General features: G+C 45.6%; 1 protein-coding gene across 1 annotated transcript in view; it reads left to right on the forward strand.

Moving 5' to 3' along the window:
• ELL (elongation factor for RNA polymerase II) overlaps positions 1-22,496 on the forward strand; it is a 55,308-nt gene extending 32,812 nt beyond the window's left edge. The window contains exons 5-12 of the mRNA XM_082495568.1: positions 2,703-2,956; positions 6,072-6,196; positions 9,584-9,680; positions 12,777-13,278; positions 16,340-16,406; positions 18,391-18,562; positions 19,440-19,484; positions 20,611-22,496. Coding sequence (XP_082351694.1) covers positions 2,703-2,956; positions 6,072-6,196; positions 9,584-9,680; positions 12,777-13,278; positions 16,340-16,406; positions 18,391-18,562; positions 19,440-19,484; positions 20,611-20,715 — 1,367 coding nt within the window. The 3' untranslated portion in view covers positions 20,716-22,496. The remainder of the gene's footprint in view (positions 1-2,702; positions 2,957-6,071; positions 6,197-9,583; positions 9,681-12,776; positions 13,279-16,339; positions 16,407-18,390; positions 18,563-19,439; positions 19,485-20,610) is intronic.
• The last annotated feature ends 597 nt before the right edge of the window (positions 22,497-23,093 follow it).

A 23,093-nucleotide genomic window follows, 5' to 3' on the forward strand; every position in this document is an offset into this window, starting at 1 on the left:
CAGGGAGCGATGCTGAGAGCGTAGTGCTGATCCATGAGAAGTGGCCGTGCTCCTAGGAACTCGGCTAAAATGCACCACCGCTGTTGTCACACATCTGGTGTGTGCCTGCACTTGAGACCGTAACACGCAGCAGCTAGGATGCAGATAGCGGAGCGCTCCTGTGAATAAGGAGACTAAAGCAGTGCTGCGGACTGCAGCCTTAAACAAACCACCTTATTGTGACAACGAAAGGAGAATCGTAGGGGAGGCATTAAAACCGTGGCAAATATCAGCGGGCTCCAGAAGGAGCCTGCACAGACCGAGCTTTGGGCTCAGGTCCCTGCTTCACCTCACTCTGCTCCCAAGCTTGGGGCACAAATATTAACCAGAAAGCAGAGGTTTTGATTGGGGTTTTCTGGGGTGCTTTTTTTTTTTTTTTTTTTTTTTTGAGCTGATGTTTTTTCTGCAGCCCATATGATCTGTAGCCAGTCTCCTCTCAGAGGATGTCTGTGATGAGAATGGTGAGTTGCAAAATGTAGAAGTGACCCTGACTCATTGTTTTATCAGCCAAGCGCTCAAAGCTGAGAAATAAGATAGTAATCAGGAAGGAAATGCATTGATTTCCTGTAGACTAGGAGATTATTTTGTTTAGCTTATATTTGAGAACATTACAGTAAGTGGATGAAGTTGTTAAGCTTGTGAGGGAGAAGATTCTCAAAGTAAATTGCTTCCCGGAAAGATAGAGCAAAACTTTTGATTTAGTAATACTCTTGCTAAAACGTTTGCTGCTCTGAAATGGAGGTACAACCGCGTAAAAAGCAGCGAGCGGAGTGCATGCTGCGTATATAAGATGTCAGTGCTTAAGACGGGAGGAAAGCACCGGTCCAAGAAGGAAGAGCCTGGGCAAGGACAGTCCTCCTGTGGGATACGCACGTATCTGGTGTGCCAGCACCGCCAGCTGATTCACTCGCAGGCCGGGCTGGGGGGAGAAGGCTGGCTCTCACATTTCCAGCAGAACACGGAGCTCAGCACTTAAACTCAGTGGAGTCATTCCAGGCAGCTCAGATGTGGAAGAATTTATATGAAACGTTGAAACTGGAGATCAACAGAACAGTATAGATGTGCAGTAACACTCGAACGAATATATATGTAAATAGATAGCTCATATGTCTGTAAGGAGGATGTGTGTGCTTATATATACACTAAATGTGTGTGTGTATACATCTATATATATGCACATGTATAAATATTTTAAAAGACTTTGTGTTCTGGCTTAACTTAGTTTTTTCTTTTCCTCTCATTGCGCATTTTGGCTCCAGCCGTAAGTGGAAGTGTCCCAATGTGTTTTTGCTGTTCGTGACCTGGCGAGAGTTAAGGGAGTTCTAGAAAGCTGATGAATCTTCTCTTGTCCCATTTCTGGAAATGAAGTCCAGTTGACCTCTGAATTTTGGGATGTTTAACGTGTGAATTGTTGTTTTTCTCCCTCTTGTCTTTAACTCAGCCCTGCCGACTTAACTTGCACCAGCGTGGTGCGTAATAAAAAGCCAGGAAATGGGGACTCAGTTATGCAATCTACATTTCAGTAAAACAAACACTGCAGACGATCACCAGTATCTTCAGATGACTCAGTTGAAAACATTGCTTCCTAGCAGTGGAGAATTGCCATGCTGAAATAGACCTCCAAAATTCTTGCAGTAAATGCTGGATGTTGTTTGCCCTAGTGAAGGTCACTTTCTTGAACCGAAGTGATTATTGATTGCCTCTCCCTCTGTTAGACCTTGGAACCTACACATTTTCTTTTTCAATTTGCTGCTTTCACCTTTGGTAGCAGGAACCCGGCTTTGTCCTGGTTCTGTATTCAAAATATTAAAATTCTTTGATTTGCGCTTTAGTAAGGGATGTGGGACTTGTGTGAGGGTTCCAGTTAAAGCTCTTTTTCAGTAGGAATGGGAAAAATGAATTCTTGTATCATGCTGTCAGAAACCAAGAACCGCATTTGCGATGGAGTGGAGGAAGCTGCCTGTGAGGGCTTGAGATGAACTTTTGAGACAGCTTTATGTTCTCACGTATACGTAAATGTAATTGGAGGGCGAAGCGGTTATTGCTACAATGTAGAAGGGGTTATTCTATTAGAACAGGCAGCGCACTAATGAATAGGCTAATGTAGCAGTGTTAGACCCCATTCATGTGGCTGTGTTTGGCGGGGGGAAGGGAGGTGGACCCAGCCCCATAAAGTTCCTATTGTTCTAAAAGCAGAAACATCTGCTGGAATAGCGTTTTTGCTGAGATCAGCAGCAGGGAGCCACTCGTTGACCAGTTCTGGTCTTTCCACTCCATATTTCGACTCTTCTACATAATAATGCAGAATTTTCTTCTCATAGGGAGGGAAAAAATGGTTAGATTAACCGTGGGGATCCATGCACTTGGGATAAATGAAAAGCTGGCAAACAAAGAGAGCTTTATGTAAGCTTGTGGCCAATAATATTCAGGTTTCCAGAGCTTGGTGTTGCTGTTTACTTGTTAAAAGCTTGTCATGAATCGTAAAACTCGCGGGATGTTCGTTCCGGCGGCGTATCGGAACGGACGGGGCGTGCTGGTTGTGTTTGTCCTTCGTTGTCATCTTCTGGCACTTCAGCTGGTGTAATGAACTCCATATACGTGTTGACAGACCACTGGCCTTTGCAAGGTGACTGCTGCAGTTCACTATTCTCATCTCATTTTAGGCAAAAAGGTTCAGGTGCGTAAACCTGCACCAGGAGCTTCCGATGCTGTTCCCTCCAGGAAGCGCCCAACGCCAGTCAACCTTGCCAGTGCAATAAAGAGAGGCAATAGTGCGATTTCTCAGAGACCCTTCAAAGATAGGGTTGTGCACTTACTGGCACTAAAGCCTTATAAGAAACCTGAACTTATTCTCAGATTGCAGAAGGATGGACTTTCTCAGCAGGACAAGGATTTGCTGGACAACCTTCTGCAACAGGTTTGTACTCTGATGAAGGCAACGATTTAGGTAAAGGGAAATGTCTTCTCAGAACGGTACTACCTTCTCTGTTGGTCTGAACATAACCTGTGTATCTCAAAGCTGCAGCTGAATGTTTCTCTAAAGGCCGTGTCCGACAGAAGTTCGTAATTCATGTCACTATTTTGCTAGAGATAGCAGAAGCCTCTCGGGTGTACCCCTCGGTTCAGTTGTATGCAACTAAGCTGTATGATTTCGGTTCACCAGATCAGCCAATTTTAGAGGAACGCTTTTGGTTGGTCGTGGGGAGAATTATCTAACAAAGCATCTACGAGCTGCTTGAATTGTTATAACCTATAAACCCTAGTCTATAGATTTTTATTAATGTGGACATAAAGGACCGTGTTTTATATTCATACATGTAATGTTTCCTATGCGAAGGAAAAACATGTCCCTCTCCACTAAGCTTTACGTCTTTGCGTTGTTCAGACCTGTGCTTTTCCTGCTTAGAAGCACAACTGGTTAAGTGCGAAGATCATGAAGCTTCTTGCAAAGCATATTATTTGTATGTCAAGTGTGAAAGCTGTCTCCAAGCTGAATCAGTTCTTAACGCTTTGAGTCATGTTGAAGGTGCCATTTTAGGAATTGCAGTAAATACCTTTATTGCTCTCGCAGCGCAAAACACATCATGGGTATTTATTTAAATGCTGCAGCTGCCCTCTTCAGTATTGGATTTTTTTTATTTTTTTTTTTTTTTTTTTAACTCCTTTCTCTAGCTGAAGAGAACGAGACAGTGAGGAGTTAATTTGTCCAAGGGCACAGGGCAGGTCACATTGAAAACGGAGTTATTGCCGGCACAACTTGCTCCTTCCCTAGATTTTAATCCTGTAGCCCTTAGTTTTCCAGCAGTGCTAGAATTCTTTTGAGCAACCCTTTGAATGCTATAAATAGGTTTAATACTAGAGAAGTACTGTTTCTGATAATCACCTTTTACTGATGCTCTCACAAACCCCTGGCAGGCAAGAGGTAGTGGCGGCAGTGTCAGCCTGATTGGGCTAAATGCTGATTTGGCTGTAAATGTATTGCTCGTAAACGTAATCTCCTTTCAGCACTACCGGGGCTCCCATCCACAGGCAGACACAGATAAGCTAAAAATTACAGGCTGCATTAAAGCTACATGTCTAAATACGTCTAGGTGTGGGTTTCATTGTACTCTTGCATCTCTTGTAGGACTCTGTGTTCCTGCTGGCCTTTTTGCCTCATTTTGCAAGGTTTCTATTTTTGGGAGGCCTGGGGTGGAGCTTGCCGAGTCCCACACCAGCAAAACAAGGAGGTAGCGGCTCTCCGCCTCTGTGCGGAGAAAGTCCGAGTTGTTCTTCTGCCTGGGCTACAAGCCTTGCCGAGCAGCGTGTCTCCTGCTGTCGAAAGCGGCAGTAACCGGAGAGTTTTTTGAAAAAGAACCTGGCTTTGCTTTTGTCTCTTGGGCATGTTTACTGGGATATCTAAATGTAAAACACAGCTCAAATTCTTCTTGTATTTTGGCTCAGGGTTTTGGAAAGCTGACAGAACTGAAAGGAAAAACAAAGTGTTCGTCATGTAAACTGATAACTGTGCTTTTTATTTTTTTGCTTATCAGGAGAGCTCTGCAGTGTTAGTTCTGCAGTTCTGCAGCTTTTTGCTTTTAAACTCACAGATTATTATTTTTTTTAATACTAGGTCATAGTCTCCCTAAAACAAAAGCAGAAGAATTAACAGCATCTTCAGTTGCTGCGAGACTTTCCACTCCTTCCCTCGCTTTTCTGAGGCTATCTTACTGCTGCGTGGGTAATAGAAATTCATAAGCACCACAGTCTCCTGAATGGGGCGAGCAATGGAGAACACTATTCCTTAACCAGGTGCACAGTGTCTCCGCTGCCTGAATGAAAACGTCCTCCACTTTCACGTGTGATACAGTTGTCAAACCGAGCGGCTGAAGCAGCGAGTTGGGGACACGGTCACTGGCTTTGCCAGCTGATCAGCCTGGCTGTGGGCATAGCACTTGGCACCTCTGCCTCCGTATCCCTTCTATAAAAACAAATTTAAGGCTTTGGTTTCTTTCTAAACTTGCAGTGCTCTGCAGTCACCTAAAAAGAGTTCACTAAGACGGTACAGTATCTGTGAAAACTTAATTGGGGCTTTTTGGTTTGTGTTAACATCGTGTTTTTCAGATGTGTAACCAGCAGCAAGAAGTTAAATTTTCAGTCAAGCTGTGGAAAGACTGATTAAAGTGGGAAAACTCTGCACAAGTTGTTTCCATTCTAACACAATTCTGCCGGTTCCAGCAGTGTTTCCTATCCCTGTAGGCACCATGCAGAGTTTTGTGGGGAAACTACACACGACAGAATTGGATCAAATGTCACAAAGCTGCTCATGCAAGTGTACCGAGCTAACTGCAGCACATGATTTAGGTGCAATGCTTTATTGTACAACCCTGGGTTATAAGCTGGTAATTGCAGGTTTTGTTCTTGCCCTGAAGTAGTCCTCGGAAAAGTTCTCCTCCGTGAAATCCAGCAGGTGATCCGAGCGCACTGAACTGCACGGCGGGACCTGCGAGCTCCCTAGCGCGCTGGATCCGCAAGGCATCCCCTTCACTGCTCCTTGAGAAAGTAGCTTTCTGTCGCCCGTTTTACTGGCTCATTAGTGAGAAATTATCTTCTGGCAATTGTTAACTAAGCTATCGCCACCAGAGTCCCTCTATCAGCTAATAAACTGCACCATTTTAGCTATCGGACAGGTATGATAAGTGAACTGCCTGTTCCAACTAGGGGTCGTTTCCAGGTTTTTCCATAAACTGCTGTTGTACCGTTCCAGGCTATCCACGCTGAATAATCTGCTTAGATATGACTTGTTTCCCAGGAAATTTTATATACTTTGGAAACGCATAATAAACGGTTGCAATGACAGGGCGAAAGGAACAGTTTGATTAAATAATCTAAATAATTAGGAAATGAAGTATAAAGTCTCTGCCTGTTCTCTGACACTACTAACTGCTGCTAAGCCTGCTGAGATTTTGCCTACATCTGAGATCTTTTTTGTTAGGACCAGGCAGAAAATTAAACCCTAACAGGTTTTTTTTTGCAAATTACTTTTGTTTCAGGTGGCAAATTTGAGTGCCAAGGACAGCACTTTCACGCTGAAAGACTGTGTGTACAAAGAAGTGCAGAAGGACTGGCCTGGCTACTCTGAAGGAGATCAGCAGTTGCTGAAGAGGATACTTGTTCGGTAATTATTCCGTCTTCTCTGTAATAATCATCCGGAGTGTGAAAATACTGGGCCAGGTCACTTGCTATAAGTCAGGGTAACTGAAGTCAGTAGAACGATGGTAAGTTGAGTGTTTGACTTGTCTTAACGTAAAGTCAATCGGTTTTAGCATCCAGGCAGTTGAAGTTACTAAGCTCGAATATCAAAGTTTATGCGCTCTTCAGATCCTCCTATTTAAAGGATTTAACCTTATACGAAAAGCTAGGGGAAAAACCGGGATGGGGAACAAAAGCTGTTGCAATTAAAAAGTTACCGGTGGTTTAAAGTCCTGGGAGATGAATGGATTAAGGCAAATGTGTCCAGCTCAACTCTCCATTGAAACTCTCCTTTCCTTTTTCCATATCTTCTTGTACACGGCTTCCTGTGCAGACTGCCGTGTTTGTTCAGGGCGAGGAGAGAGACGTTACCCTGCAGCCGCGGCCCCTGGCTGTCTTGCTCGCCCGCTTCTGCGCTCTGTCCCTATGGATGTCCCTATTCCTCTGGAGCCGTTTGCTTTGGAGACTTGGCTGCTTAACCTCTCTAGTGTTATTTGGATGTTTACCGGTTTTTTTCTTGTGTTGCAAATTCTGTTAGTATCGCAGTCGCCCCGCAAGATTAAGATTTGATGGGAGTAAAGGATGCAGGGAAAAGCACGAGGTAGTTCTGTAGAGAGAAGTCCCCTAAAACACGTGCTGGTTCTCCTGCTGCCCGTACGGTGCAGTCCTCGCTGTCCAAGGGATACCTGTTCTTATGTTCCATCCCGAAAATTGCCCTTAATGGAGTTAATTGAGATGATAGCTTTGTCTCATGGGTTGCTAAAGATTTTTTTTTCCTCTACAGATATTTTTCCTTAGGTGAAGCCTCCGAGCTCGGGAGCTCTTGGCTGGCAGGCAGCAGGGAAAGAGAGCGTGTCTCCCGGGTTTCTAAAGGAGAATCCTGCTCTCAGCGTTTATATTTCCCTCTCTGGGTTTTCAGTGTGTTTGTACTGACTTGGTACAGATTTTGCAATGCAGATAGAGATTTTACTTGACTTGGTTTTGCGATGTATTTTATCGCGCTTTTGGTTAAGATTAAGTAGAGCGTGCTCTGTTTGAACAGTTTCCATGATTTGAAAGCACAGTTGGCTTGGGGATGAGACTTTGTTAAACCAACAGAAACTTGCACTTAAAGTGCTTTGGCATGCTAAAGGAAAATCAACCTCGTTTAAATGGCCTTGATGTTGAATTATAATTAAGTGGAAAAATACAACTGCCATGCAATCTTTATGGCTTTCAAAAAAGTTAATTTCTCCCTGCAGAAAGCAATGTTTACTGCTTTTTCTAGAATTGTGGCATTCAGTTATGCGAAGGTCTAAAAATAGACCTTGGAAAGGATGTATTCAACTGTACAAACAAAGACCCGCTCAGCCAATGCAGGTAATGAGGCTACAAAATGGAAAAAACATGTAGGGTTGAAGACAGTAGAAAAACATTCACAAAAAGGGCGCAGGCCCCAGACGTAGGACGTTACGTAGCTGGCTGTGGCAGTCTGCGTGGTTGCCGGGATCCAGCCAATTGTTAAACGTCCTCTCAGTTTTCAGGTCCGGTTGCCGCTCGATGCTTCATCGGCCGCAATAATTAGCGCATCTGCAAATATTAAAGCTATATCTAACAGTGGCCATGTTAGACTAACTCTCTTTTTCCTCCTGTTGTTTGTGTTTTCCATCCTTCTTTCACCGTTGTATTCAAATGTTTTTTTGCTGTTACAAGAGCTGCTGAATTGGAAGTCATCGTCTTTCATTCACTTTTTTTAAATCCATAATTAACATGTTAGGAGATGTGACACGGTTGCTCGGTCTAGTCAAACGGCATCCGAAAAGCCACTTTCACTGCAGCGTTTATGGAATATCGCTGTTCCTCTTCCTGTTTTCACCGTCTCTGAGCACTTTTCTTGAGTTGATCTGTGGCTGTTGAGATTGTTCTAAATAAAATTAAACAAAACAGCAACTGAAGCCAGAAAGGCGGTGAAACTGCGGGTGTCTAAATGTCGCTGCAATATGGCCAAAGGTTCAAGCTCAGGTTAAAAGAAAATCTTGTAAAAGTCGTGGGCTCTATCTCTCAAAATAATCTTCCCAATGTTTGAAAAATATGTGTGCGCTTTAAAGCTGATTATAGTCTCTTGTGGAAGAATTTAGACGTTGGTTATTTAGGCTGTACAGCTGGTGACAGACTGACTGCGGAGCTAGTTTATTAAAACCTTTAACCCTGAATTATTTTTTTTTTTTCAGCTTGACAGCTGCAACTTGATGCAACAGTAGTTTTTCCTGGGTGATTAATATACGGGCAATCTGGTGTCGGAAGAGTAGGGCAAAGCTGGAGCACTGTGAAACTTTGCTCCGAGATGGAGAGAGCCCCTTGGGCGGTGGGGAGCGGAGATACCCGGCGTGAATGTGAATTAATGCACTTACGTGATTAGAATGACTTGCATTGTCCTTTGTCAGATACCGCAAATACGGGCTGGAGTAGCGCTGTTTTGCATGATGCAACTTAAAAGTATTATTATGAAGCCCTAAATGTAAATCCTAGTGGACCAATAATACCGTAACGGTTCCTGTTATAATCCTGCTTTTCATGGACCCAGAGGGGCTCGCTTCTGAAAGAGGACTGCTGTTCCTGTAAAGTGTTGTTTTCACGGTGCTAATGAGTGGGAGAACTTACCCTCCAACATCTGAACTAGAGTTTTGGCCCCTCTTCAGAGTGTGCTTGCTTTCTGAATTTTCTGGTGAAGCCAATTTTAACTGGGTGAGACAAACTCAGCAGAAATTAGTTTCAATTCTGTCTTGCTGATTGAGCTCTATTTCAATCAGCAGCAAGAATAGATATCGCCTATACGCAGTTCAATGCCAGTTTTTACTGCTCTGTGTATGGATCACTTTTCTAAGGTTGTAATTCATTTGTTGTGATATTTATGTCACGGGTTCAAGAGAAAAGAGGTAAAACTGTCAGAAAATAAGTTCCATCCTGGGTAGGGAATCCTCTCGTATGTCTGATAGCTCAGGCTGCCTCCTCCCTCCCTGCCACACCACCGGCAGTGTCAGCCCAAGGTGTTACCTCTGTTCACAGAGAATTACAAAAAAAATCATGGGAAGGCAAGAAAGACACGAGCAATTACTCTGTGTTGTTGATTGATATTTTCCTGTAGTAGTTTCTTCTTAGATTTTTGTCCGAGATCGAAACTCTAAGTGCCTGAATGAGCTACTTTGATGGCATCTTCAAGCAGTCAGAATTTGAGCCCACAAAAAGGCTCTTTGCTCTCTGCAGGCAGATTTGAAATGCCATCTGTTGGCTTGTCGAGCACGGGATTTGATCAGCCCTGAATTCTGTTTTTCAGGAAACTCTGTCAGCCACAGAACAGTAGTGGTTTTCAAGGAGAAGCGCCTTCCCTGAGTCCACCAAAAGACAACGTGAACTCCAGCTCTCCTCCTCAGGTAGGTGATCCCTCCCCGGGGGTGCTGGGTCTGGTTAGCGCAGAGCCGGCGGTTGGCTCCATCTGCTCTTGGTGGAGTTGGTGGCTGGACGTAGGTCCAGGCTGAGCTGTTCAGCCTGTCCGCACGCTGTAATCGCCTGCTGCTGGAGGCTGTTAGGTCAATAGGTTGTTGGTTGGATTTTTGGTTTGGTTTTGGTTTGGTTTTTTTTCATTTTATTAAGTTGGAGTTTAATTCTGGGTTTCCTCAGCATCTGTTTCTCCTCTGGATGTGGTTCGGTGACGGCCTATGGGGAGGATCTCTGTCTTAGGTTTAGTTTTAAGGGCTGCATTTTTTTTTTTACGGTGTCTACATCCCTCTTGGAGTTCCTGGGAGAATGAACTTGTGTTTTACTCATTACTAATAATTGACTGGAACGAAGCAGTAATAAGTAGCTCCCGAACACAGTTGAGTTATTAAAAACCTTGACCTTTTGCAACCTAATTGCCGTGGCAGATCAGGGGCAGGTTAGTCTACTCTTGGATTCGTTGAGATGCTGGTGCGTGGAGCTGTGAAAAGTACATTTTTGACTGTTTTTCCGTGATAATAAACTGCGAAGGAGCTGCATTTGCTGGTGTGTTAAGCGGAGTCTGTCCCCACTCTTCTCGGTATCTCTCAGCGCAGGCATTTCTTGCCTGCATTGTGAAATACCGGCTTCCCTTCTCCGCTGTGGGTCAGCCCAGACAAGTTGAGTATTTATTCTCCTCCTGCCAATGGAATGTGTAATGCCTACTTGTCTGGACAGACGCACTGAGGATTAGTGGCAAAGAATATTAGCAGGTAAAGAAATTATGTGCTTTCTGGCAGTGTGAGGGAGGCAATTCTCTGTTGAGAACAAGAACTGTGCAACTTGTTTGCCAGGTAGCTAATTCCAAATCCTCTCCTGCTCTGCTGTGGGCACGTTCCTGGTGAATAATGAATGATCCCCTTCGTTCGAGTTGGTGTTGTTAAGAGGCTGGTCTTGTGTTTGCCTTAACCTGATTCTGAAAAAATGTAGGTTGAAAAACCATCTCGCTTCTGGCTGTACATATTCTGAAAGACGCGAAGGTCTGTAGGGGGTGTTTCTGGTCTCTTGAGATGACCCACTCGAAACTTTGGGTGGTTGATTGGTTTGGATCTAGAAAAGGCTAGCGGAACAGGGGCACCCGAACACGGAATATGAGCGTTTCCAGCAGTGCTTCCAACATGGTGTGTCAGACAGCAAACCACAGACAGCTTTTTATTGTAAGCAGTCTCTTTCTTTTTTTTTTTTTTTTTTTTTTTTGATACTCTATAGCTGTAGTTTCCCTTTAGAGAAGGGATGCCTGCTAATGGTTGCGGTCCCAGCAAAAGACTGGGATTTGGTAGTCTGGAATGCAAAATATTTTGGGAGAGTTCAGTTGTGGAATGAAGGCGAAGAAAAAGCTCAGTCTGGTGATTCCAAGGAAGCGTGGCAGAGCAGGTATCGCACGCGCATACCACCTCGCAGCCAAAGAGGTAAGGTTGGTGAAGCTGGTGTTTGGCTTTAGGGAGAAGACAGTAAAAGATGGCAGTTCTTAAATCTGTTGCCTGCTCCGAGAGCTGTAGTCAGAGCGAGCGGCCCCTCCTTTTGGGAGATGGACACTGCTTGGCTTGTGCTGGGAAGGCGGTGATGTTGCAAAGCCGGTTTGACGTGCTGTCCTTGCCCCTTGAGCTCTGTGGCAGTACGAGCAGCTCCTCTTGGTAATTACCTTGACAGGTGGAAAGGATTCCTGCCACCGAGCAGTGTCCTTCAGACCCCTGGAGTCAGCAAAGGGAAATAATAACTGGGGGAAAGGAGTGAATCGGTGGCTCCCTGACAAAGCAGCCGTGCATCCAGCTGCGTTTCTGTGACGGAGCAAAATTTCCTTTTGCAAACACATCGCAGTCCTGTCTGAGACATAAAGAAAACAATAAAATATCCAAAAGAAATAACCATAACCTATTGCTTGTTTTCCTCCGGGCGCTAAATAATCTTTTCCTCCGAGTTTCTGCAGCCCTGTGCTGCCAGGCAGGCACACACCGCGGCACTCACGGCTGTCCAAGGTAATTTTGGCTGGCTCAGGCTGGACTGAGCCGTCGTTCTGGCTCTGTGTTGAGCTCTTCTTTCTGCTGACTGATGGATGGGTTCTTCCACGCTGCAGCTTCCCCAGGTGAACCCGCAGCCTGTAGGTGTGGGCAAACAGAGCTGCTCCAAGTGCTGCCCGTGACCGTCCGGCTAGGGCTGGTGGGGACAGGCGGGAACCGCTTCTCTCTTCTACACTTGTTATTTCAGAAAGGGATGCTCGGGTCATGTTGGCCCGTGTGATGTGGCTTTTAAAACTGCTGCAAATGTCCTCTTTTAAGTTCTCAGAATTTAAGGCAACAGTTGACACTTTCTCATCTCTTCCGGGAAATGCCTCTTTCTTGAGAAGGGGAAGGAGTGGTGTCGCAAGGATAAAGTCATTCACCGCAGAGTTGGTAAAATCAGTTGGGAATAAAATGCAGAACTTGTGAATCCCTGCCTGCTCCAGGGCCCTGAGCACGTCTTTCCTTCGCAGGGACTTTGAGGTGTTCTAAATGTCGTGCCACTGCCAGAAGAGGTGACAGGTGGTTTTTATGGTGGTTTCCGTTCTCTACTAAGTGACTGGGTCAGGACGAAAGATGGGGTTTTACTGCTGAAGGGCTTAGATTGGAACTGGGGTGCAACAAGAACGGGCTGGGTTGCATGGCCTGTGTATGCAGTGCGGGAGATGGATAATTGCTTGTGTGACGGTGGGTTTCTCTAAGCTCTCCCACCACGCCGCGGGCTCCGGAGCAGCTGTCAGGATTGTCAGGACATGGCTTGGGATGGATCCGCTTCTGTAGGACCTGGTGGCCCTGGAGCCTGTGCCCAGGAGCAGCCCAGGAGCTGGGACGCTGGCTGGCAGCTCTCGGTGACAGCAGAGCTCTTTTTTTCTGGGAATACTCCCTTGTTCTCTGGTATTGCACCACCACCTAGTGGTAACAGCATCCAAAATTCTGGCCTCAAGACTTCAAGATTATTTATTTTTTTTCTCTTTTTATTTTTTTTCCCCTCCCTAGAAACGATCCCAGCCTCTGGAGTTTATCGATCCCCTGGCCAACAAAAAGCCCAGGATCTCACATTTGGCTCACAGAACTCAGCCTACTTTCAACGGGAAACTGAATTCCTCCAACGGGAAGGACGTCCCTACGCCTGCCCCTGCCCTGCCGCCGGCTCTGCCGGAGTCGGTGAGCTCCAGCTCCAGCCTGCCGGTGCTGGAGCTGCCGAGGCCTCACGATCCCCTTTCGGATGTCAGCAACGACCTGACTCACAATGGCAGAGACTGTGAGAACCCGGAGACGGCTGACAGACTGACTCATCCTTTGTCGACAGACTGTCCCCAAACGAGCAAGCACAATTGCAGCTCGTATGTAAAAACCAAGAAAAAATCCAAAAAGCACAAAGACAAGGAAAAGGAGAGAAAGGAGAAGAAAAATGAAGAGAAATGCAAAGAGGAGAAGCAGGACTGTGAAGTAATAAAAAATGCTGACTTAGTTAGTGTTCCCCAGGAACAGGTCACAGGTACGTATGGTCTGAGACATCCTCCTGTACGGCTTGTGCTAAGATAATACCGGTGTCGGCTATGTATGATTTCTGCTCTAAATCCATTTGAGGACAGAGGTTGCGTGTCCACTTGCAGAGACTGTGTGGTTAACGAAATAATATCGCTGTCCCTACCTACAAATCAACAAATGTGCTTCCTCTCAAAAGAGGATATCAGGTTTTTCCTGTTTAACCTTTCATGCTGCTTGGAACTGCCTCAGACCGTGTCATGTTTCTCCTTGTGAAATTAAAAGTCGTATTAATATATGGGGATGAAAGGCAGACATCGAGATCTGTTGGGAGAAGCAGTGCTGCTTGATTACTTACGGCTCTTGTGCTTGTGTTTGGTATTGTGTTGACTGTTGTATTGATTTTTAACTCAGTAATGAAAAGTTAGTCACAAAAGCTTTTAATATTGGACACACAAGAAATGCTAGATAAGTCTTGTGATAAATGATGTTAGAGCAGTATACAACCAGCTCTTCAGGCTGAAACAGCTTCCGTGTCGTATCCCTCTGTTACTCCAAATTTCTTTTTTCCGGGGCTAAGCCAACAGCGAGTCTGTTACCCGTTGAGATGCGATGAGAATGTTTTCCATCAAACCAGTATATTTCTAAGTCAGTTCTACGTACTCTTAGAAGTCAGGGCAGAGAACACGTGTTGGCTAATCCGATGGGTTCCCTTGCCAGTGCCTGCAGCTCCCCTGTTTTCTGCTGTTTCGTTAGGCTTTCCTACAGCTCTCCGGGGCGGTGGGACTTCCTTTGCGGCCTCCGGGAGTGGTGCAGTCCCGATCTGTTGTTCGATTTCTTTTTGGATCCATCTTGTTTTCCTTTGCATCGTTACTACTTTTTGACCCTTAAGTTCCTCTTCATGCTTGGTGCATGAAAATCATCCAGTTTTGGCTCAAAAGGGAGAGTAACTCGAAAAAGTTGAATTCCTGGAAAAGGAGAACTTCACAGGGCGTTGAGGTTAATATGATATTAGCTCCCACCTTCACCACAGTCTTTGTAGTACCTATGAAACGCATTTTGATTGCTCACCGGTGATTTTTAATGCCAGTCCATAGTCCTGATCATTGTGTGGCACTGCAGAACCACGCTTTTCGGTTACCGCTTCTGCTTTGATCTTAACTTTGGTATTTTTTTCTGTGAATGTTGTTTTTCTCCCCCGTGTACCTTGGGTCTTGAATGGTAGTGGATAGATACGTAGCCAGCCTCTCTCTAGAGGTATGGGTTTGTCAGTGTTTCTTATAAATACCAAAATAGCCCAAATTCTTTCTTCGTGAAGCTGCTGGCCCTTTATCACCTCTTCTGCTCTGCTTTAAAAACAGTTTAATGACTGGCTCTTTGTTAATTAGTAGGAGTCGGGCTTTGTTCCTGCTGCGCCGCTGATGTATGCGAGGTAACGAATCCGAGCTGGACTTGGGGAGTAATCATAAACAGGATGTGGTCAGTGGCTGCTTGGATTCCATACAGCCAGTTCGCATCTGAATTGGGATCTTTTCCTTCTGTGCCTTGCTTCATGCGGATAGTGTGGGCCTAATCCTGCTCCTTCCCTGTGCAGCAGATGGCTGGCAGCCCTCCCCAAGCCCCTCCTTGGGCCAGGCACTGCGGGGAAGCAGAGTTTCTCCTGGGAGCTTTGTTCAGGAGGCAGCGGAGGGACCTTTGGGGTCCTTTGAGCAGTCAGTAGGTGGCACTCATAGGCAAAATAAACTTTATTTTCTCCCTTTCTCCTCCATGATCTTCCTTACCCACTGTTTGCATCTTTAGCGCTGGTGGCCAGGTAAGGACGAAAGCAGAATTGTCCGCAAACATCTGCAGCGGGAATCGAGACCGGGGTGTTGATAATGACATGGTTTTTCTGCCATTCTTCTGTTCTGCTCAGGAAAGCCTTTCTGGAGAAATTCAGAGAAAAATCGATTTTTAAAAAGATAGGATTAGGTTATTGCTTTTACATGCCTGTGTTTATTACTTGGGCATTTCGTGCTCCCTACCATTGGTCTGGGGTAATGACTGGAAAGTAGTAGCGTAGGTGAGCGTAGGGATGGGTGAGGTTTGGAGCTCACGCGTACCTTTCCTGTGCCTCTGGGGAGACTGCGCAGTCAAGGTACTGCTTGCTCTAGGTAGCAGACTTGGAAAGGAGAGGAAAGAAGAAATATAGTTTTGCAAAGCAGTTGATTTAAATCTTTTGCAGCCTTCTCCACTTGCCGCCTCTTTCGCTGCCTTCTCATGGGTGCAGTTGACTTTCTGAGTAGGGCTTTCAGTGTAACGCGTAGTTTGAGAAATACCCCTTTTCAAACCTGTATCCAACTGCTTTCTTCATCCAAACTAATAATGCGGTGTTTGGTTTAGGTTGAGGATGGGGTCTGGTTTAGGCTCACATTCAGAATCCCGTTCCTCCTGAGGTCTTTGGTCCCTTCGCTTAAACTCCCAAACACTCTTACCTGAGACTTGCTCGATTCATGTTTCTCCGGTTTCGTAGAGCAGAGAGCACTTCGATTTCTCTACAGGGCAGTAGGGCTGTGTGAGGAAACAGCTGCATGTCTTACGAGCCTGTGTTGTACTCTGTAGGAGTGTGGAGTATTAATAGTAGGAGTCTGAACCTGGAGTATGAATAGTAGGAATGTATGTGCTGCAGAATCGGGAGAAAAGAACGTGCACCTTGCTCAGCTCTCTTCTGCTCATCTGGACTCATCAGTTTGTTTTGCGTTTCAGCAGTGGTGATACCGGGGTTACCCCTCTCTGCAGGCAGTGTTTATAAACCAATTAAATTAAGGGGGTTTTGCTACTCAGTGCATTGGGTAATGTTGATATCGTTTTGCTGACAGACAAATATTAGAGAAGCCTTGAAGTTTCAGCTGCCTTATTATAGAATCATAGAATGGTTATTGTAGATCTTCTATCTTTGTCAGTTCAAAGCAAAAGAGAAATCCTTTAGAACTTGACAAACTGTATATTGCAGACACTTATGAATTTGAAATTTAATTGCATAGAGCTTTAAAGTTTTAAGAACATCTACAAACAAGTTTTTATTTTTTCAGGTTTAAACGGAACATGCAATAATTCTAGTGTACCAACATCAACTTCAGAAATGCCAGATTATTTATTGTAAGTATATTTATCGGTTGCTTCATCAGTTTGGGATCATGTTTCAAGCTAAAAATCATAATATACTGAGGATTTTCATTGTACTTTATTGTTACTTGATAGAACTTTGTAAGTTGGGTTTAAAAAAAAAAAGAGTGAATCCAACTTTGCAGATAGTTCCTGGTAGTTTCCTGGTATCAGATCTGTTCTTTACCTCCTCGTGGAGTTCAAGGTTATCTTCCTCTAAACCAGTTGTTAAAGTACTCCGAGAAACATTGCATACCTTGGAGGGGTTTGAAAGGATTAAACATCTCCATGTTACAGTTGGAAACTTTGAAAGGAAATGATCTGCTTTAAGGTTGTGGAAGACAGGGCAAGAAAGGATTTTGAGAGGCTAGCTAATTCTTCCCCTGTTCGGAGCCAAGATCGTCTACATAAACCAGTGAAATACTCTTCATGGGGAGGTTATAACCCGTGGGTTAGGATGTGAGTTGTTTCACCTCTTGACTTTTTAATCAGATCCCCTTGAGGTTAATTAAACAATATACTTGTCTGCTGAAGCACAGAAATCCCTGTGTGTAAAGCCAAAAATCTGCATAAAGCCAAACCTGTTATAAACAAAGCGCTGTGACAGCGAAGAAGCGTTTAACTGTGGGTGATATTCCCTGTGCACGTCTCAGCCTGGGCTTTTGATGCCGTCGGGTCTGGTTTGGCTGTTCTGTGACGGCTCAGAAGGGAAGAGGTGGAGGAGGAGACGGCATCCACTCTTGGCTCTGCAGCAGCAGTCACTGGAGTTGACTGGCGCATATATAGAGTTCTTGTATGGTTACAAAACTGTGGTTTGCTGGGCTGTATGAACCGTGCAAACCACTTCGAGTTGGCATCTCTAATACCATTCAGAAGAATGTGGATGGCTGGGTTGGTTTTTTGATTACAATGGATGTGCTGATCCCTCCTATAGAGGGGTATTACAGCTCCTCGGTCCATCTCCAAAGGAATCCCGTAAGGGTTATGACCTCCTGTAAGATCTGTTGTCTCGCCTTTTGGCATGATCTGTTTTGATGGTCAGCTCCTTAAATTATGAGAGCTGTCACTGCTGGTTGATCACGGAGGCAGATGTTTCGTACCAGTGCAGACAACTTCCGTATCTCATAGTAACGCGTCCTGTGTAGATGCTTATTTATACCAACCCTTAGCAAGGAACCCGTTCTTGAAGGCTAGAGCGCATTTGGGTAACAGAGTGGAAGTTTTCCCTTAAGTTGATACCTACCTTAGCTTATACGTGTCCGCGCACTGAGCTGGCACTGCTGCCAGCAGAGTAAGGTGGCAAATTAGAGTCGCCGCCTACAAAGACATGAGTTTTACTATCAGAGAGGACTGGCCGCTGGGCTTTCTGCGAAATGCCAGGTTTAATGGCTTTTTATTGAGCTGAATAGCTTTCAAAGGGCCTCAAAGGTACGTCTGTTAAGCATGAGCTCTTGTGTTCAATTCACGTTGGGTGTCTTCAGAAGGTAGTGGAGATATATTCAGTCTATTCAGCGTGGTTTCTTGTCACGCGCTCGCCACATAGTCACACTGTGAGCATTTTGCAACGATAGCTGAATGCTTTTTGTGTTCCTTTAAAGACTCTTAACACTGGAAGCATCGTATTCCTGCTGTTCCAAGGTCTGGCACAGATGCAGAACTCCATGTTCTGTGGGACAGCAGGAGTTAGAAAAGCTGTAGCAGCGCTATCTGAATGTCCTCCTACACCCTCAGCTGCTCCCAGGCTCTGCTGTACCTGCGTATTCCACCCTATCTGGCATAGATAGGAAATTCTGGGAGCAAACGCTGTCTTGTTTTACGCGGAAATCAAAGCAATAATCCTGACAGTTACCTCTGTGCTGCTGTAGTGCAAATCGTAAGAGACCGGTACGCTTGTCATCCTGGTTTTGGCATTGCAGTATTAGCGCTGCCCGCAGAGAAGACTTATTTAAACTGATTAACTAAATTATTATTCCTCCAGAAAATATGCAGCCATTTCCTCTTCGGAGCAGCGTCAGAGTTACAAAAATGACTTCAATGCAGAATACAACGAGTACAGAGACTTGCACGCCCGGATAGAGAGGATAACTCGACGGTTTACGCAGTTAGACGCCAAGCTGAAGCAACTGTTGCAGGGCTCTGAAGAATATAAGGTAGAAAGAGAAATACATCTTTTGAAAAGCTATTTCTGCTCGTTGGTTTAGTTGCTCTGTACGTGGGGCTGTTGGGGATGGGTTGGTGTATAAAACGTACTGCCCGCAGCCCAGAACTGGTGGATGCAGAACGTGCACACAGCTGACAGCTTTGTAGACTGTTCTTAAAACAGCTCTGTGTTCTTTCGTTTTCAAGCTGGAGCACACATCATGGTACTTGTTGACAAGGAAAGGCCTCAGTGAGACAATTGGCGTCTTTAGCCAAAAGCTGCTGGAAGCTATTAGTGTATCCCAGCCAGAAAACTCATATTCGCACATATGGTAGCGTATCGGGGCTGGAGAGGGAGTTAGTACGGGGTCATCTGTTTCTCTGGAATCTTTGATCTTAATAATGGAGCATTATTTGACTTGTCAGACTGATTTTAAAAGAGCTTTAACTATTCATTATCTTGAGAAAGTAAGTCTCATTGAGTATAATAAACAGATTTTTACAGAGCACCTATTGTACTAAGCCCTGTTTCCTCCCTCAAACGTCCTTCCCCTCTCTTGGAGAAATTCAGTGATTCCTCACTGAATTATTTTTATATCTCGGGGAAAAATTAGTCTGAGCTGTGGAGGAAATGTCAATTATCCTGCCGACCCAGGTGCCTCTAACAGGTAGTTCTTACGGCTGGGGAATGGGGCCTGATCCTTCCAGTGCTTCTGGTGTCAGCACCAGTATAGGAATGGAGTCAGTGAGGCTGATTGCAGCCATCGGATTTCACGGGGGAAGTCGTGGAGGGGAGCAGGTTTTGGTGGGTATTTGGAGGAAATGCGTATGTTGAGCCATCAGGCTCTTGGCTCTTTTGAAAATAATAAGCTATCTTTTCCTTTTTAGACCATCCATGATCAAATTTTACAGGAATATCGGAAAATTAAAAAGGTAAGTAAAAACAGTCGGCCACAAAAAAAAAAAAAAAGGCTTTTGGGTGGTGCCGTTGGTGTGACTGAAAGAGATGGGTACTTGCCAAGTGAAAACCCCAGTCCCTCCAGCTTCACAGCAGACTGTTGTTCAGCTCGAGCTTGTCCAAAAAAGTTATCCCTTCCTGATTCCAAAAGGGTTTGGGGGAGTTGAGGCAGCTCCTCGCATCCTGGGGAGCATTCAGCTGCCTTAGTGGCACACTACCACAAGGATGAAACGTGTTGAATTAGTGCCTTTATCCCGTCAAGGACAGAACGGTTTGTATTTCGGATGCACGGGCCGAGTGATAACGGGATCCTCCGGGTCCTGGGCTCTGCTGGGGTATTCGGGTTGGTTTGGGCGCAGTTTCTAGTATGAGTCACTTGGGTACATCATCCCCTGCGGGGCTCAGCACGGCTTTTTGGTGCGTGGGGCACACGGAATGCTTTACATCTCTGTATGTATATGTAAAGCAGCAGCAGTTGTTGACTGGAGGGGTTTATGATTTAGCTGGATGAGGTCGGCTGGGGCATCCCTACGCCACGGGTGGGTTTGCTTTCTAAATCTGCAAATATGTCCCCGAGCCCTGTTGTCCCTGAGGGATTTAGGAGCTTTTTGAGGAGATTCCCTGTGTGTGTTGCAAGCTCATCTTTGTTTTAAAGCTCCCAGGCTTGCACAATGCGGGGCTAGCGCAGGGGCAAGGGGCAGGTGGTGCTTGCTGGAAGCTGACGCGTGTGGCTCAGCTGCTCCGAGTCGCGCTGAGCCTCGCTCGAGGTGCGCCTCTTTCATAGAATCACGGGATGGTTTGGAAGGGACCTTAAAGATCATCTAGTTCCACCCCCCAACCGTGGTCCAGCCCTTCCGTTAGACCAGGTTTCCCTGTGCTGACCTGCAGCTGGGTATTGATGAAAAGGGAGTGTGTTCTTTGCCTTGTTTGACCGGAGTAGATCCATTCTAAATGGGTATCTGCTCCTCCAGCTAGAAGAGCTTCATTCCTTGGTCATATATTTACGCTCTGAGGTCCGATAGCCTCGGCTGGGTTCAGCGTGTGCGCCGCTGAGTTCTGAAGAATTGCCTTCTGTCATTGTGTTTTCATTTTTCTTTACAGACTAACCCCAATTACAGCCAAGAGAAGAACCGCTGCGAATACCTCCACAACAAACTGGCTCATATTAAAAAACTGATAGCAGAGTATGACCAACAGCAGTTTTAGCTGGCGCTAGTCCGGACTGGGTAGGGCAAAAAAATAAAAAGTCACCTGGACGTTACGTTCCCTTTTATACAACTAGATTCCTTTCAGAGACGAGCATTAACTCCTTGTGGTTGAAGAACTTTGGGATTACTTACGATGCTGAATCTGTCATGTCCACGCCTGAGCCAGGTCGCAAGCCCAGCGCCCGGCACGCTCCTCTTGAGTTTTAGCCTCTCTGAATGTCGGAATGTAACAAATGAAAAAAAAAAACACAAAAAAAACAAAACAAAAAAACACAAAAAAAACCCAAAACAAACAAACAAAAAAAAAACACACAAAAAAAATCTGCTTATTTGAAGCCAGCGTTTGACACTTAAGGGAAAATTTGCCTAAAGTGAACGAAGCTCCCAAAGGTTAAGAATCAGTAGTTTTCATGGATTAAAGTTTGGCATTGAAGTGTAATTACCCCTGGCCCAGGTCCACTGGGTTACAAATTGTCCTTCAAATGGTGAGGAACTGGAAATGCTGCTAGGTTACCTCCTTCTCTGGCACCTGCGACTGTTCGTATGCAAGCTGTCTGCTCTACATGGCACCGCGTTAAATACACCACGTACCCAGAGCTCTCGTTGTTTGTTCCTGCTTTTGTCATCTCCGGTGTGTGCTCTCTCTCGAGGTGGTTGTGTCAGTAGGAGGGGATCAGGATCAGCCCGGGGGATCCGCGCTCAGTGCTTTGTGCAGTGCAGAGGTGGATCCTTCATGTAAAGAAAAACAAACAAACAAAAACTAAACAACACCTCTCCCCCCCCCCCCCCTTTTTTTTTTTTTTTTATCTGCTTGTGCGTTTGGAAGCAGCGGGCGTAAATGTTTTGCAGTGGCCTCTCCAGCACGCGCAGTCCGCTGCCTGCATTAACCTTCGCGTACCGACGCTGGGAAGATTGAGACCTGTCTGTCTTTTGACTTTTATAATTTTATACCAAGGCAGCCAATTTATTAATCGCTAATGAGACTATGGTCTATTTTTGTATTTAAAAAAAAAAAAAAAGAGACCATCTTTTTCTAAAACTGTGCCTCCCTTTTCCTTTTAGGCCAAGTGTTTCAGAACCTTTCCTGTCTTATAACTGCAGTATTACTAAAGCTTATCGGATACTTACCCAGAGAAGTTATTTTATTACCTGTACTGACCCAGAGGAGGGGGGGGGAGGGGGTGGAAAGGGGGATGCGATGCTTTTTTTTTTCTGGTTTTTTGTGTCTTTCCAAAGAAGCAGCAGCAGAAAATCATTCTCAGAACAGGCGCCCGAGCGTGAGAGAAGTAAGGTAGCGTTTTCCCATGCGGGTCACTTCCACTGTTGTGCTTTATCTAGCCAGCTTCTCCGTGCGGTCTTTCTTCCTGATTTTGTTTTGGGTTTTTGTTGGGGTTGGTCGGTTTTTGTTTTTTGGACTTGAAGGGAACATTTTTAGAGTATGGCCAGGGTGTGAGAAACACGCCAAAAAGCACAAAGGTGTCCTTTAACTCTGCTATTTCTTTCTCTCCCCTTTTAATCCTGCCAGCCTGTGTGATTTGACTTCTTCCCGCTTCCGTTTATCTCAAAGTAAAGGATTACTTTCCTGTGGCGTCTCCTTCCCTTGGAGGTTGCACTGAAGAGTCTTTCACCCTTTGAAGGAGCGGAATGGCAGAGTTAAGGAGGGAAACAGTTCTTACATGAGGAGTATTTTAATTTTTTTCCACCCCCTCCCCCCCTCCAAAAACGTGGGTCCATCTGCTGTATTTAAAAAAAAAAAAAATATATATATAGTAATAATTCCATTCTGGCTAGATTGGTTTTGCTGCGTCGTCCAGCTGGGGCCACCGCTTTGCGTTGTCACTTGCCATGTTCTGAGTTTCTCTCCCTGCCGCGTTGCCCGCAGACGTCCAGCGCTCACCAGGACTTTGCCATCCCGTTCTTCAAACGAAAGCCAACGGCTGAAGGGACGTGGCCGAGCTGCGCGTCGCTGGCCCAGCAGTGGCCCTCCGGCCGTGGTCCCCAGACTGCCACTGGACAGCCATGGTTTTCTGCTGGTCTGCAAAAGCCAAACCTGTTCGGGAGCGGCGCCGTGAAGCAGAGAGGGGGGGGAAAGAGATGTGACATCCGAGGAGCGTGGTGGTCCGTAGGGTGACCACGCTGGAGAGCCTCCCTAGGAACATCGTGACGAGCATCTCGGGGCTTGGGGAACGCTTCCGTCCCATCTCTTCCTCTCCAGATCCCGACAGCTGGAGGTTAGGGAGGCGTTTCTCCTGCCGGCACACCCGTGTGTGTAACGCTGCGTGCCACCGGTGCTTCTGCTCGTCAGGGCAAGCTGGAAAATACAGGCGAGTTAAAGGCGAGGAGCTTTTGGCCAGAAAACCTCGTCCTCCCGCTCGG

This window comes from Vanellus vanellus (genome assembly GCF_965231255.1).
Source record: "Vanellus vanellus genome assembly, chromosome: 25".
NCBI classification, from domain to species: Eukaryota; Metazoa; Chordata; class Aves; order Charadriiformes; family Charadriidae; genus Vanellus; species Vanellus vanellus.